Source organism: Electrona antarctica (assembly GCF_951216825.1).
Source record: "Electrona antarctica genome assembly, chromosome: 19".
Taxonomy (NCBI): domain Eukaryota; kingdom Metazoa; phylum Chordata; class Actinopteri; order Myctophiformes; family Myctophidae; genus Electrona; species Electrona antarctica.
In genome coordinates, this window is record NC_136800.1 from 39,899,822 (window position 1) to 39,914,993 (window position 15,172).

Consider the following 15,172-nt stretch of genomic DNA (forward strand, 5'->3'; position numbering starts at 1 on the left):
CTGATATATATATATATTTTCTATCTGAAAAAAAAAAAAAAAAGTGATGAAAGACACAAAAGTTCATGCATGTTGAACACGTTTTTGGTAACATGCCTTGATGGGGGCACATGGCTACATGTTGTGATAGACTACCGTGACACAAGAACGTTGTGCGTCTTTATCCTATGCTCTGGTCAAGCCGCCTGAAGTGACCCGCCACGTACCAGGATGCTCTGGTCAAGCCGCCTGAAGTGACCCGCCACGTACCAGGATGCTCTGGTCAAGCCGCCTGAAGTGACCCGCCACGTACCAGGATGCATTTCACTTGGAAAGAACGCTTGGAAGACTTAAAAAGAGATGGCACTTTTATGTACAAAAATGAGTTGCATCCACCTATATTATTTCTAGACGTGCGCCGCTCGTACGCGTTGGATTTCCAACAATGAAACATTAACACTAGCCAATTTTAGTTCCCTAAAATCTGCAATCCTAGATTATTAAGCCCCTGTAGTCGAAGCAAGGTTTCCACAGGTAAGGAAGAACGTCCACCCAGGAATTGTAGCTCTTTCGGGACCCTGAGATTGGGTATTATTAGGAACTCTTGGGCTTCAGTCAGGATGGACATTTAGAAAGCTGGAGACAAACATGCCTTGTGTTTGAACATGTGTGTAATTTGTGTGCGCATTGTGAGCATGTGCACATATTACACATGTTTAACAGCAGTGGCCATTTTTAAAAGCAGCGGTGACACTAAAAAGGTACAAAAAAAAAAAAACGATCAGAAAGTGTGCTTGTAAATTCCTTGTGCTCGGAGTCACCCTCAAGCAGCAACATGAAATGACGGGCTTCGTCTCAACGGAGGGTGACTATGGTGGAGATCAGTGTTTTGTGCCATGAAACAACGTATATTCCCCTGCACAGAATCATACTATGAAAAGTCATTCTGTCTCCAGCTTTCAAACCGCCAGCACGTTCACTAGAAAGCTGCTGATTTCAAACGGATAAACGTTAGCAAACAAAAAAGAAACAAGGGGGAAAAAGTGAGTGCCCCTCCAGCTGCGCGTATTTCCACAGGATCTGCCTCCATCTCCCCAATAAGAAGAAGAAACATAGGTCAAGTTGTACAAAAGAAAAATGAAAGGAAAAAACAAAATTAAACAACATCCCCAAACCCCGACTAAAAGAAGAAAAAGAAAAAGAAGAAGAAGGAACTTTTGGGACGATGACCTAATTTATCTTTCTTTCATTCTTTCTTTCTTCTTTTCTATAGAGACGACAGACAGATAGAAGAGGTTAGGACAGAAATAATAAGCCCTTACAATATGTAAAGGTCTCCAGCGAATGGGATCTCCCCCACAGAGGACTGTGGGAAAGTCGGGTGAGGAGAATGGGTGGGTATGAGGTTGGAGGACATGGGAGGTGATGAAGGGAGGGAAAGGGAGAGATGCTGGGGCGGGGGGGGTGGTGGGGCGTGCCGAGGCCTTCCCCTCCCCTCAGTAATGTGGGCCCCCCCGCCCCCCCAGTGTCTATGCGCTGGGGTTGGGGCTGTTGTGTGTGTTGGTGGTGGAGCCGTTGCTTCCCTGGATGGTGAGGCTGATGTCCTCCTTCTTCTCCTGCTCCTGCTGCTCCTCCTTCGGCTCCTCCTTCTCCTTCTCCTTGAGTGGGCACACCTCCACGGCGTCCGGCTCGTTCGCCATGGGCGCATAGCGGCCTATCCGGTGCTCGTGTAGGGCAGGGCCCCACTTGGGGTCTGCCTTGCATGCAGCCCGCAACCGCTAGGGAGAGATGGGGGGGGGGGGGTATAGTAGAGGAGAGACAGAGAGAGAGCCACACAGAGAGACAAGAAAGAATAAGTGAAAGGGAGAATGAAAAACAATACATACATAAGAAATGCAGACCTCGGTCCCAGTGTTGTCAAACTGTGTGCCAGGTCCTCTGTAGTAGATATTTGGCAATTAACATGTATGCTTTTTTTGTTTTTTTTTGTCTATGGTGCATTATAACCAACCACTGTGCAAAGTATAGCAGATAAGCCAGGAGAAGCACTTTTCTCCCAGGTGTTCAAGGGGACACAGCACCGTACCTCCATGAAGGTGTTTCCCGGGGATTTGGAGATCTTGTAGAGGGCATAGATGGGTATGCAGACCACCGAGGACATGGCCATGAAAAAGCCGATAAGCAGGGCCCAATTGGGGTACACGTAGTCGTTGTACATGATGGGCTTGTACTGGATTACCGTGAAAATCAGAATGAACTGGAAGGAGATGTGGGAGAGAAGAAGAGAGGGAAAAGTTTACGAGGGCTTCATCATCATCATCATCATCTCGATTCATTTATTGTTGAATACTAGTTTAAAAACAGTGGGATTTTAATAGGAAAAAATAGCTATGGCTGGTCATATTATCACATGACAAAAAAAAAGAGAAAAAAAAAAGTTGAGAACACTAATCCATCACACCGTGTTTCTTGGTCGACACGACGACATAGCAGATTAGTGCACTAATATGCTTTCTGTGGAAATACCACTGATCAGACTTGCAGTAAAACTTTATATCGGGAATAAAGCAACAGCGCCCGGATTGAAATGTAGGTCAGGTCCATAATAACAATGTGTCACCAAGACCAAGATGCCAGGGACTGTATAAAATAGGGTTGGCACGCTTTTATGAGTTTACACCGGTTCATGCAATCCCAAATGTTCTGGCATTTGTCATTGTTAACTTATGAAATGTTCTGACAAATTTCAGGTCATGTTCCATGTGATGTGAGAAGTTGATTACATGAAAATGACATTTTCGCAGGGCACTGACAACATACACAGTATCATCAAAAGTGAGTCACAGTAATTCAACTGTGTGAGTGAGTGAGTGAGTGAGTGAGTGAGTGAGTGAGTGAGTGAGTGAGTGAGTGAGTGAGTGAGTGAGTGCGTGCGTGCGTGCGTGCGTGCGTGCGTGCGTGCGTGCGCGCGCGCGTGCGTGCGTGCGTGCGTGCGTGCGTGCGTGCGTGCGTGCGTGCGTGCGCGCGTGTACTTACACCGATGATGGTAGGGGAGACGAATCTCCAGCAGACCCTGAAGAAGAGTGGAGGAGGGAATCCCAGCATCATCTCAACGTCTCTGAAGTAGTTTTTGTGGCCTGCAACCATCATGCAACACAACACAGTCAGTCACAGGCCACCCATCATGCAACACAACACAGTCAGTCACAGGCCACCCATCATGCAACACAACACAGTCAGTCACAGGCCACCCATCATGCAACACAACACAGTCAGTCACAGGCCACCCATCATGCAACACAACACAGTCAGTCACAGGGCAACCATCATGCAACACAACACAGTCAGTCACAGGCCACCCATCATGCAACACAACACAGTCAGTCACAGGGCACCCATCATGCAACACAACACAGTCAGTCACAGGCCACCCATCATGCAACACAACACAGTCAGTCACAGGCCACCCATCATGCAACACAACACAGTCAGAAACAGGGCACCCATCATGCAACACAACACAGTCAGTCACAGGGCACCCATCATGCAACACAACACAGTCAGTCACAGGGCACCCATCATGCAACACAACACAGTCAGTCACAGGGCACCCATCATGCAACACAACACAGTCAGTCACAGGCCACCCATCATGCAACACAACACAGTCAGTCACAGGGCACCCATCATGCAACACAACACAGTCAGTCACAGGGCACCCATCATGCAACACAACACAGTCAGTCACAGGCCACCCATCATGCAACACAACACAGTCAGTCACAGGCCACCCATCATGCAACACAACACAGTCAGTCACAGGCCACCCATCATGCAACACAACACAGTCAGTCACAGGCCACCCATCATGCAACACAACACAGTCAGTCACAGGCCACCCATCATGCAACACAACACAGTCAGTCACAGGCCACCCATCATGCAACACAACACAGTCAGTCACAGGCCACCCATCATGCAACACAACACAGTCAGTCACAGGGCACCCATCATGCAACACAACACAGTCAGTCACAGGGCACCCATCATGCAACACAACACAGTCACAGGCCACCCATCATGCAACACAACACAGTCAGTCACAGGGCACCCATCATGCAACACAACACAGTCAGTCACAGGGCACCCATCATGCAACACAACACAGTCAGTCACAGGGCACCCATCATGCAACACAACACAGTCAGTCACAGGCCACCCATCATGCAACACAACACAGTCAGTCACAGGGCACCCATCATGCAACACAACACAGTCAGTCACAGGCCACCCATCATGCAACACAACACAGTCAGTCACAGGCCACCCATCATGCAACACAACACAGTCAGTCACAGGCCTCCCATCATGCAACACAACACAGTCAGTCACAGGCCACCCATCATGCAACACAACACAGTCAGTCACAGGCCACCCATCATGCAACACAACACAGTCAGTCACAGGCCACCCATCATGCAACACAACACAGTCAGTCACAGGCCTCCCATCATGCAACACAACACAGTCAGTCACAGGCCACCCATCATGCAACACAACACAGTCAGTCACAGGCCACCCATCATGCAACACAACACAGTCAGTCACAGGCCACCCATCATGCAACACAACACAGTCAGTCACAGGGCACCCATCATGCAACACAACACAGTCAGTCACAGGCCACCCATCATGCAACACAACACAGACAGAAACAGGCCACCCATCATGCAACACAACACAGTCAGTCACAGGCCACCCATCATGCAACACAACACAGTCAGTCACAGGGCACCAGGCAGAGTAGGGCCCATTTAGACCCGAGGCCCAGTCTAAATGAATGTTGAAAAGTGTAACAACGTATACGTAGGTGTTCAAGGTCTAAATGATTATAAAATAAATAAATAAATAATCGTTTCATAATCTATCATTGATAAATAACACCTATAAAAACATAGAAAGGAAACATATTAAAATAATAATAATTGTTTATTCGAATTATTCAAATTCAAATAATTCCAGAGATTCATCAATAGAATAATTCACTACTACGTGTGTGTAGTGGTGAGATACAGAAGGAGATGACCGCGGTTACTTACCATAGACATACATAACACAGACGCACATAATGCAGGAGATGACCACCAGAGAGAAGCTAGCAGCGTAGTTATCCATCAGCAACAGCCAATAGATTCCTGCCTAAACACACACACAGCAAACAAAGGCAAAAGTCAATATTAAAAGTGCAATAGACAACGTTCCACCACTAGATGTCACACTACCCTCATACAACATCCCAATACCTCTTCTGCATGCACTGCAGCACTAATGCACATCACACGCCACTAGAAAGTGAGTATGACTATACAGCGAGAAAAGTACCTTCCCCAACGAGGAAAAGGAAGCCACATGAATGATGGCGGCCTTCAGGTTCAAGACCCGGCACTGTTATTACATTTAAAGGATTATTTCACAATCAAATCTTTTTTTAGGGAAATTCTGGACCATTTAAGTTTTTTTTAATCAATAATCTTCACATAAGAGCCATTTTCTACCTACTTTGTGTCGTCTGGAAATCGTGGAAACCTTGTATGTCCAAAACGGTTACTTTTCAGGATTCAAATTCAAAAGTATAAAAATCACACCCGTGTGAACTGAGTGGTGTAAGGTCTTATATAGCCTGATCAGCTGTGGTCTGACGTAATGTCTGACGTAATGAAATCACACCCGGGTGAACTGGGTGATCGTAGCAACCATGCTCATTTTTTCTGCACAGACAGACAGACTAACAAAGCCAGTCGTAGGAGTGGTTTACACCACTCAAAAAGTAGCAGACGAGAAGCTCAAAACATGTCGATTTCGAGCTTGAGGATTTGCTACTTTTGTGTGATGCTGTGTATGATTAAGTAGGCCATTAATATATATATATATATAGATAAAGAAAAAAGGTTAAACTATGAAGCTTTCTGCTCGACAGCAATGCTATGTGTTTGTGCAACGTGTATGATGTACCAGTGTGGTTAGTGGAACCCCGAGCAGGAAGCCCACTACAGCCACTCCCCCAGTAACCACGGTGATGTACCTGTGTGGTTAGTGGAACCCCGAGCAGGAAGCCCACTATAGCCACTCCCCCAGTGACCACCGTCTTGTTCCTCATGATCCAGTCTGTTCCGATCTCATCGACCACGGCCGTCACCAGGGTCTCCAGCAGGCAAAACTACAAGTACAGCAAACAACACAGGGTCAAACACAGAGATACACATAATAATGAGCTAAAGTCTCAGACAATATCAGCCAGGAGAAAGATCTGAAGTTAGACATAAAGTACGGCATTCCAACCATGGCACACAATACATGCATTTTATGTAGCTTTTCTATACTTAGCAAGTTGCTTTACAAAACAAAACAAACAAACAAACAATTAAGAAAATAACTAAAATGGTAAAAAACTAAGTGAAACAGAGATAATGTGATTCCACTTGCAATACCCGTATTGTGGTATTCTCAACCTTGAGACCGAATTCACACCAATACACCGAACCAAACAAAATCGTGAACATGTTCATGGACACGTGCTCCCTGGTCTCACCTGCGTGCCCAGTCCCAGCAGGATCAGCATGAAGAAGAACAGCAGGGACCAGAGCGGCGAGATGGGCAGCAGAGTGAGGGCTTCTGGGTAGGCCACGAAGGCCAGCCCCGGGCCGTGGTCGGCCACCTCGTCCACGGGGACGCCCAGGTGGTGAGCCATGAAGCCCAGGATGGAGAAGATGACGAAGCCCGCGTACACGCTGGTCGCACAGTTCGTTATGCTGATGATGATGCTGTCCCTGGATATATGACAGCGAGAGAGACAGAGAGAGAGACAGAGAAAACTAAGCGTCAGGAGTGATTCAACGTGAGCAGTGCAGTTGAGCATGCTGTTGAGAAGTGACACTGCGGCTGAAACTAGCTAGCATGCTGGCAGTTGAGTGTAAAAGTTATTACAGTCTTTTCAGATGCAGTTAATTGCTAGCTAATCTCTCAAGAACAGATTCGAAACAAACAGCAGAGGGCACTGTTTTTCCTTTTTTTGCCGATGGGTTCCCATATTGATTGCTAGCGTACACATTGTAATAATGGCAAGGGTTAGTAAAAGTATTTTTATCTATTTTTTAAGTCAAAGGAATTTATTCAAATAATGATGTATAGGACACAAATTTCCATTTTACCCCCCATAAAATGCTCAACTCTATAGCTTTGACAGAAGACAAACAAATCCAGAACCATGTCCACTTAGGACCAGATACGGTATTAATACTAAACTTAATTTCCGTTTTGAAAGCCCTCGTCCTTAGATAGATCACTACAGACCAATCCTTTTGAACTCCCAGTCCCAACCTTCTACAAGTCAAATAAGCCTATCTCACAGAATTTCCCCGCCCCCCTTAATACGCCCCCTTTCGGGGTTAGTGGTGATAGCATGACGTCACTCCATAGACGCTTCATGTTAACAGAGGTAATTTAAGAAGTCTACAACTTTTGTTTTCTCAAGGTAAGGTTTGTTCTATCTGTTCGAGCTGATTTACCATATTGTTTGCTTCATAATAATATTGGTCTGTCACATTTTTACATTAGAAAATGTACTTAGATTCTCCAGAGAAAAAAACGTGTAAATGCCCATGTTAAAGTCACCACTATTTACCGGAAGTGGGCGTGAAAAACGGGCTGTGAGATAGGCCTATTATGATAAGGTACAATGACTGCATTTCAGCTTTAAGCCACTTGGGTGCTGCAGGAGGCCAGGTATCGGCGGGGGCGGCTGTGGCTCAGGAGGTAAAGCAAAGTTCCCGGGGCGGCGGTTCAAATCCCCGCTCCTCCTGTCCACATGTCGAAGTGTCCTTGGGCAAGACACTGAACCCCACATTGCCTCCAATGAGTCGGTCGGTGTAAGCTTGCCACCATTGGTGTGTGAAAGTGGGAAGTGAGGACGCTGGCGTCGACTGTCCGCCGCTTCACCTCCCAATGTATGAATGAAATGAAATGAAAAATCCTTCACAATGTGTGCTACATTCATCCATTCACACAGATGGTGGAGGCCACCATGCAAGGTAGCACCCTCAACATGAAGCCAGGAAGAGCCGGAGATTTAACCGGGAACCTTCTGGTTCCCACAAGGCCACCCTACCTCCAGAGCCACAGCTGCCAAGGAAGATGATTATGCGACTGACTGTGCTGCTGCACGAGGAGATACCACGCTGACGCACAACCTCACACACTCCTGGCAGGAGAACAAAATGATAATGCTCTGCCTTCAAACCCCCACCCCCCCAGTTTATATTCCCTCCTACGCTTGCTCCTTCAGCACGTGGGGACCACACAACCTACAGCTCCCTCACATGGGACTCAGCAGCATCTTCCTCCACTCCTTATCTTCTTCCCTGAACCCACCATCCCCATTCCCTCAACCCTCAGGCACACCAGCTCTGGGGCACATAGGCTCAGAGGCACGCAGGTTCCTTAACTGCAGTCAAAACACAGTCAAAGTTTTTCTTTATCTCTGTCGCTCCTGCTGACCTCCCCTTATCTCACGTCTCTCCATCCCGTCCCTCATTTATATTTAGTCAAGACTTTCCTCTTCGGCACCTACAACTTGAGCCCTCCGCACTCCGCAGTGAAACCTCGCGTGCCTTACAGGAAGAGGCTGAATGACAGGTCCTCCTTTTCTCAACTCTCAACCCCCCCCCTGCATTTTCCTCGTGTCCCTCTCTGTACAGTGGCCTCATTACCTCCAGTACTGTCTAAGACAAGCTCTCTATCCTGTCACCACTGTGACATGCATGTACAGTCGGCCCTTCACTTCCTTTCTCATCCCTCTATCTTTGCGTCATCGCCTATGTGTGCCTGTCCTCTCCTCTTACTGCAGCCCCCCCCCCCCCTGCCATGCTTATCTTTGGATATGGCTACACTTGTTTTTACAATGCAAATGTTTGCAATCACATCGCAACTCAGGTGTGTCCGCATGTGTGTTCACACTTGACATTTCAGTGCACATGCCTGCTCAGATTTGCAATCGGTGAGGCCCCAGGACTTGGGAAGACGCAAGTGCTCAAGCATAATATATGCTCCATCAGGCAAGAATGAATTGTACGTTATCGTTGTATTTGACCGTTATTCTTTTACAGGTGAATTCCATTGAGATACAAGATCTCTGTTACGAGGGAGCCCTTCTACTGCTGTGGTTGTGCTGCTCCTTAAAGCAAACCAGACCAAAATAACAACATTGTCATCGTCACTACAGGGCAAATGGGCTTCGAATGGTTAGGGTTCACCCACCAAAAACCTCAACGAGCAGGTTTCTTAACAATTATGTTCTTCAGTTAGGCACTAAGAAAGGCCATTGGGTGACTGGGGAGCAGAGGAAGTTTTCAAGATATCTTGTCAAGTGTGAGCAAGAGGTATTTCCTTTTTTTTTCTTTCTTTTTTTGCGAAATGGTGGCGCTAGAGGATGGGTCACCAAAATCAGTAGGGCCAATCATAGGCGGAGCATGATGTTACACAGCCAATCATAGGCGGAGCATGATGTTACACAGCCAATCATAGGCGGAGCATGATGTTACACAGCCAATCATAGGCGGAGCATGATGTTACACAGCCAATCATAGGCGGAGCATGATGTTACACAGCAATCCAGCCTGCAGTTTTCAAGATATGATATTTGGGACCAAACCAACAGCCATGCTTCAACACCTGCCACTAGCAGGGCTAAAAATAATGATGCTAAAAATAATGATGCTGCACAGTAAGTACCTGGCAATCCAACCTGTAGTTTTTATAGATTGGCCCTAGGTTATATGCTACAAAACATTTGGCATTTTACAGTAATGGGACCATTGATTTACATAGCCTACTGTAACTTTTAAGCTTAAAAGGATCCCTGGCTAATAAGACAAATATGCCTTAAAACATTATACTTGCCCTCTACAACTAAAATAAAAAAATAAAAACACCTTCAATATTTTATTTATTTCATAAATAGAGAATCTTTCACTCAATAGGAACTGCTCCTGTTGCAAGTTGATGATGTCATATGCCCATATGGTCTAGCCCTATGGAATGTTTGGAATGCATATGCTAATAAAAAACGTAATACTTCCTAAGGTTAATACGGAGCCCCTGAATGGCCATGCATTCAAAATATATTGTATCTTGTCCGTACAAGATATTATCTCGTCCGGACAAGATATTATCTCGTCCGGACAAGATCATTATTATCTCGTCCGTACAAGATATTATCTCGTCAATCGTCATGCCATGCCATGATAATAATTATCATGGCCATTCAGGGGCTCCGTAGGTTAATATGAGCATCAAAGCAATATTTTTAAATAATTTGTATTAGCATGTGCATCCCATACATTACATAGGGCTGGACCACACATGGACATATGACATCGTCAACTTGCGACGGGATCAGTTCCTATTGAGTGAAATATTCTGTTTTCACGAAAGAAATAAAATGTTTAAGGTGTTTTTATTTTTTTATTTAGTTATAGAGGGCAAGTATAATGTTTTAACCCATTTAGGCCTGAGGCCTCTAAATCCTGACCTAAGGTTTCAACATTTTTACATTTTTGAATACTGTACATACTGTACAGAACCCAAAAATGGGTTCCCGGCCTGAGGGGGTAAAACACCAAAAGGGGTTCCCGCCCAGAATGGGTTTTAGCCAGGGATCCTTAACAGTTAATTACATAATTACACAATCAGGGTGGTGACAATCAGACATGAATCCAGATTCAACATCCCTAGGGCTGACCAATAAGCATTTAACAACCAAGCATGTACGACGTTTTCAGCGTTCAAGGCATACATTAAATACATAGGCCTAATTGGTCCAGATTGTGCCCAAATAGCTACCTAAACTTCACTGGGATGTGAACTCGATGTGAGCCAGGCCGCCTCAGCAGGAAGCCTGGCTCGCAATGTGGCCAAGAGTGTTCACACCTTCGCAGTTAATGTGAACTGGCATGATGGATGCACCAGGTTGTAATGAAAAGACAAGTGGAACCACCCCATCTGTCAGTGCTTCTTGCTGAACAGCCCAGCAACACACACACACGCTGCTTAATTCACCACAACCCCAAGCAGTACGCACACTTGTCTGTGGGAATTTGCAGCATGAGAGCAAAAGACAAAAACAGACACTACAGACCGACAGAAGCCCTGCCCCCGACACAGATACGTGCATGTAAACCAAAGACAGAAGCCCTGCCCCCGACACAGATACGTGCATGTACACCAAACAGACAGAAGCCCTGCCCCTGACACAGATACGTGCATGTAAACCAGAAGCCCTGCCCCTGACACAGATACGTGCATGTAAACCAAAGGTTTCACACTTAGTTATACACATACTGTACAGTAAAGTACACAGGCTCATCATACACATGAATAACTAGCTACTTTTCTAGATAAGAGCTGAAATGAAATGAAATGAAATGAAATGATTACTATATTTACCCAGGGTATCTGGGCTAAGCTCAAGAACTTGTTTCCAGCCAGGCCCTGCTCATAGAACATTTCATCGTAGTGGTTCAATGCCTTGTTCAAGGGCACTTCAGCGGTGGTAATTTTAACGTGTCGGACCGCTGATTCGAACTGGCGACCTTCCGGTATCAAGACCGCTCCGCAATCCGTTCGGCTACCGCTGCCATTCAAGAAGGTAAACATTCGTAACTTTGCAGAAGCAATTAATTGCACTAGAAGAAAAGGCACCGCAGGTCGCATTTCACCTCCATATATGGTCACGCCTCGTGACATCACGCCTCCATATATGGTTACGCCTCGTGACATCACGCCTCCATATATGGTTACGCCTCGTGACATCACGCCTTGTGACACGTCACGCCACCATATATGGCCATCTCCACATATGACGATCACGACACTGACCTCATCTAACCCTGGATCATCACCTAGATCTGCATATATGGAGCCAGCCAGCAACTCCACATCTGACCTCAAACCCTTAGATCTCCATATATGGAGCTGACCGGTTCTGACATATGTTTATCCTTTCCCACCCGTCCTTCCTGTTCTGACATTCCATATGTTGATCTGACCTCATCAAACCCTGTACACTCAGTCAAGGCACGTTCCATATATGGGCAGTGCAGAATTCCTTCCATATGTTGATCTGACCCCCCACGCCAAAGCGTCATCGCTCACCCAGCAGTCTGCCGTCACCCAGGCGGATGCGTGCAAGCGTCCTCGCTCACCCAGCAGTCTGCCGTCACCCAGGCGGATGCATGCAAGCGTCCTCGCCCTCAGGGCGTCTTACTGGTATTAAATACTCAATGATGTATGTTTTTTGAATCGCCAGATTGGCAGGATGCTAATTAGTAACTGGTCGATGAATTAGTTAAGCACTCTAATTGTTAAAACCAATTTTTAAAAAGGTTTAAAGTTTAAATCCGACTGTATTGGTGCATGAGTACACTTGATGCACAGATGTATAGATTTTTTCATTTTTCTTTATGTATCAACGCACTTTGGTGGAGAAATAGCTGAAGTCGGCATTTGCATTGTTCACTTGACTTTCCCTTCCTCTGAAATATCTGACAGATGCTAATGGCGGATTTCTTGTTTCCGGTACTAACAGGACCTACTAGGGGTACCAACCTGTAACAGTTGTTGTGGAACTTATTGTAGGAGGCCATGGTGATGAGACCGCCCCAGGCACAGCCCAGAGAGTAGAAGATCTGGGATGCAGCATCTCCCCAAACCTAGATGGACACACACACACACACACACACACACACACACACACACACACACACACACACACACACACACACACACACACACACACACACACACACACACACACACACACACACACACACACACACACACACACACACACACACACACACACACACACACACACACACACACACACACACCATTAAATCCAGAGCACAAGAGAATGCAGAAAATCGGTCTGTCTACAGTATGAATGTTGGGTGGCAATCAATCAATCAATCAATCAATCAATCAATCAATCAATGTTACAGTGGTACAGTACCTTGGCATCAAGGATTTTCTCCCACTGTGGAGTCAGGTAGTATTTGATACCGTTGACGGCTCCATCCAGAGTGATTCCCCTGATGAACAGGATGGTCAGAACTACGTATGGGAATGTGGCTGTGAAATACACCACCTGGACACGCAAGCGCACACACACACACACACACGCACACGCACACACACACCACATGTTTCAATTCACAACATGTTTGCCACACATTTGGTCCAGGTCTTCCATAGGATTTTGTGACAACCACATAGTAATACGTGAAAAATATTATCATCACTATATATAAATGATGTCCCTGGACATTGAGTTTCTCTAGTCTGCAGCCACTGCCAGCATTTTTGAGACCCACAGAATATTTTTGTTCCATTACTATGTAAACACCAAAGAAAGAAGATAGTCTCTACTTGCACAAGTGTGTTTCGGAAATGTTCTGTGTTTTAGTTATTAGCAGTTGAAGCTTGTTTTCACCAAAACACTGTCTAGGAACGAAAAGCAAAGAAAAATGTAGTTTTGTGAAATCCTATAATTCTATAACTTCCGGCTTGGTTTTGTTTATATCGCATTTTTTCCCGGTTGTCCTCTGATCCGTAAGCCCTAGATGAACTCACAGGTTGCGGTTGAACGCCCTCTATCGCAATCCCCTGAAAACACGGATTGACGTCTATACTGTAGATGTTTTGTTTTTTTGTTTGTTTTTTCATAAAAACGGCCGGCCTGGTTTGGCCTGGACTGGACCGGCCGGACAGAGTTGTCCCAGATTTCCCAATGGTCAGCACATCCCTGTGTAAAAATATACAGTGTATATATATATTGATTTTAATTATTCACCCCTCCCCATAACTGTCACAAAAAACAAAGCTGATGTGTCTCACCGTGAAGTGTTATCAGCTTGAACTGCTATGAATACCTAACTTGACAGCTTGAATTTTTTACTTGACAGTTGGTGTGTCTTGGGCACAACACATTTGGAACACACTTCTGTAAACAGTGCATGCATGGTTCTCCATGGTTCTCCATAGTCCAGACCCAATGCATGGTTCTCCATGGTTCTCCATGCATGGTTCTCCATAGTCCAGACCCAATGGACCCATGGTTCTCCATGGTTCTCCATGCATGGTTCTCCATAGTCCAGACCCAATGGACCCATGGTTCTCCATGGTTCTCCATGCATGGTTCTCCATAGTCCAGACCCAATGGACCCATGGTTCTCCATGGTTCTCCATGCATGGTTCTCCATGGTTCTCCATGGTTCTCCATGGTTCTCCATAGTCCAGACCCAATGCATGGTTCTCCATGGTTCTCCATGGTTCTCCATGGTTCTCCATGGTTCTCCATGGTTCTCCATAGTCCAGACCCAATGCATGGTTCTCCATGGTTCTCCATGGTTCTCCATGGTTCTCCATGGTTCTCCATAGTTCTCCATGGTTCTCCATGGTTCTCCATGGTTCTCCATAGTTCTCCATGGTTCTCCATGGTTCTCCATAGTTCTCCATGGTTCTCCATGGTTCTCCATGGTTCTCCATAGTCCAGACCCAATGCATGGTTCTCCATGGTTCTCCATAGTCCAGACCCAATGCATGGTTCTCCATGGTTCTCCATGGTTCTCCATGGTTCTCCATAGTTCTCCATGGTTCTCCATGGTTCTCCATGGTTCTCCATGGTTCTCCATGGTTCTCCATGGTTCTCCATAGTTCTCCATGGTTCTCCATGGTTCTCCATAGTCCAGACCCAATGCATGGTTCTCCATAGTCATGGTTCTCCATGGTTCTCCATGGTTCTCCATGGTTCTCCATGGTTCTCCATAGTCCAGACCCATGGTTCTCCATGGTTCTCCATGGTTCTCCATAGTCCAGACCCATGGTTCTCCATGGTTCTCCATGGTTCTCCATGGTTCTCCATAGTCCAGACCCATGGTTCTCCATGGTTCTCCATGGTTCTCCATGGTTCTCCATGGTTCTCCATAGTCCAGACCCATGGTTCTCCATGGTTCTCCATGGTTCTCCATAGTCCAGACCCATGGTTCTCCATGGTTCTCCATGGTTCTCCATGGTTCTCCATAGTCCAGACCCATGGTTCTCCATGGTTCTCCATGGTTCTCCATGGTTCTCCATGGTT

General features: G+C 46.1%; 1 protein-coding gene across 3 annotated transcripts in view; it reads right to left on the reverse strand.

The window, feature by feature from the left end:
• Positions 1-1,070: 1,070 nt before the first annotated feature.
• Positions 1,071-15,172, reverse strand: part of slc6a9 (solute carrier family 6 member 9) — a 112,318-nt gene continuing 98,216 nt past the window's right edge. For all 3 annotated transcript variants that reach the window (XM_079529683.1, XM_079529681.1, XM_079529682.1), the window contains 8 exons: positions 13,046-13,180; positions 12,640-12,743; positions 6,569-6,806; positions 6,062-6,196; positions 5,079-5,178; positions 3,016-3,116; positions 2,066-2,236; positions 1,071-1,757 (listed from right to left, as the gene is read on the reverse strand). In XM_079529683.1, the coding sequence (XP_079385809.1) occupies positions 1,509-1,757; positions 2,066-2,236; positions 3,016-3,116; positions 5,079-5,178; positions 6,062-6,196; positions 6,569-6,806; positions 12,640-12,743; positions 13,046-13,180 (1,233 nt within the window). In that variant the 3' untranslated portion in view covers positions 1,071-1,508. The remainder of the gene's footprint in view (positions 1,758-2,065; positions 2,237-3,015; positions 3,117-5,078; positions 5,179-6,061; positions 6,197-6,568; positions 6,807-12,639; positions 12,744-13,045; positions 13,181-15,172) is intronic.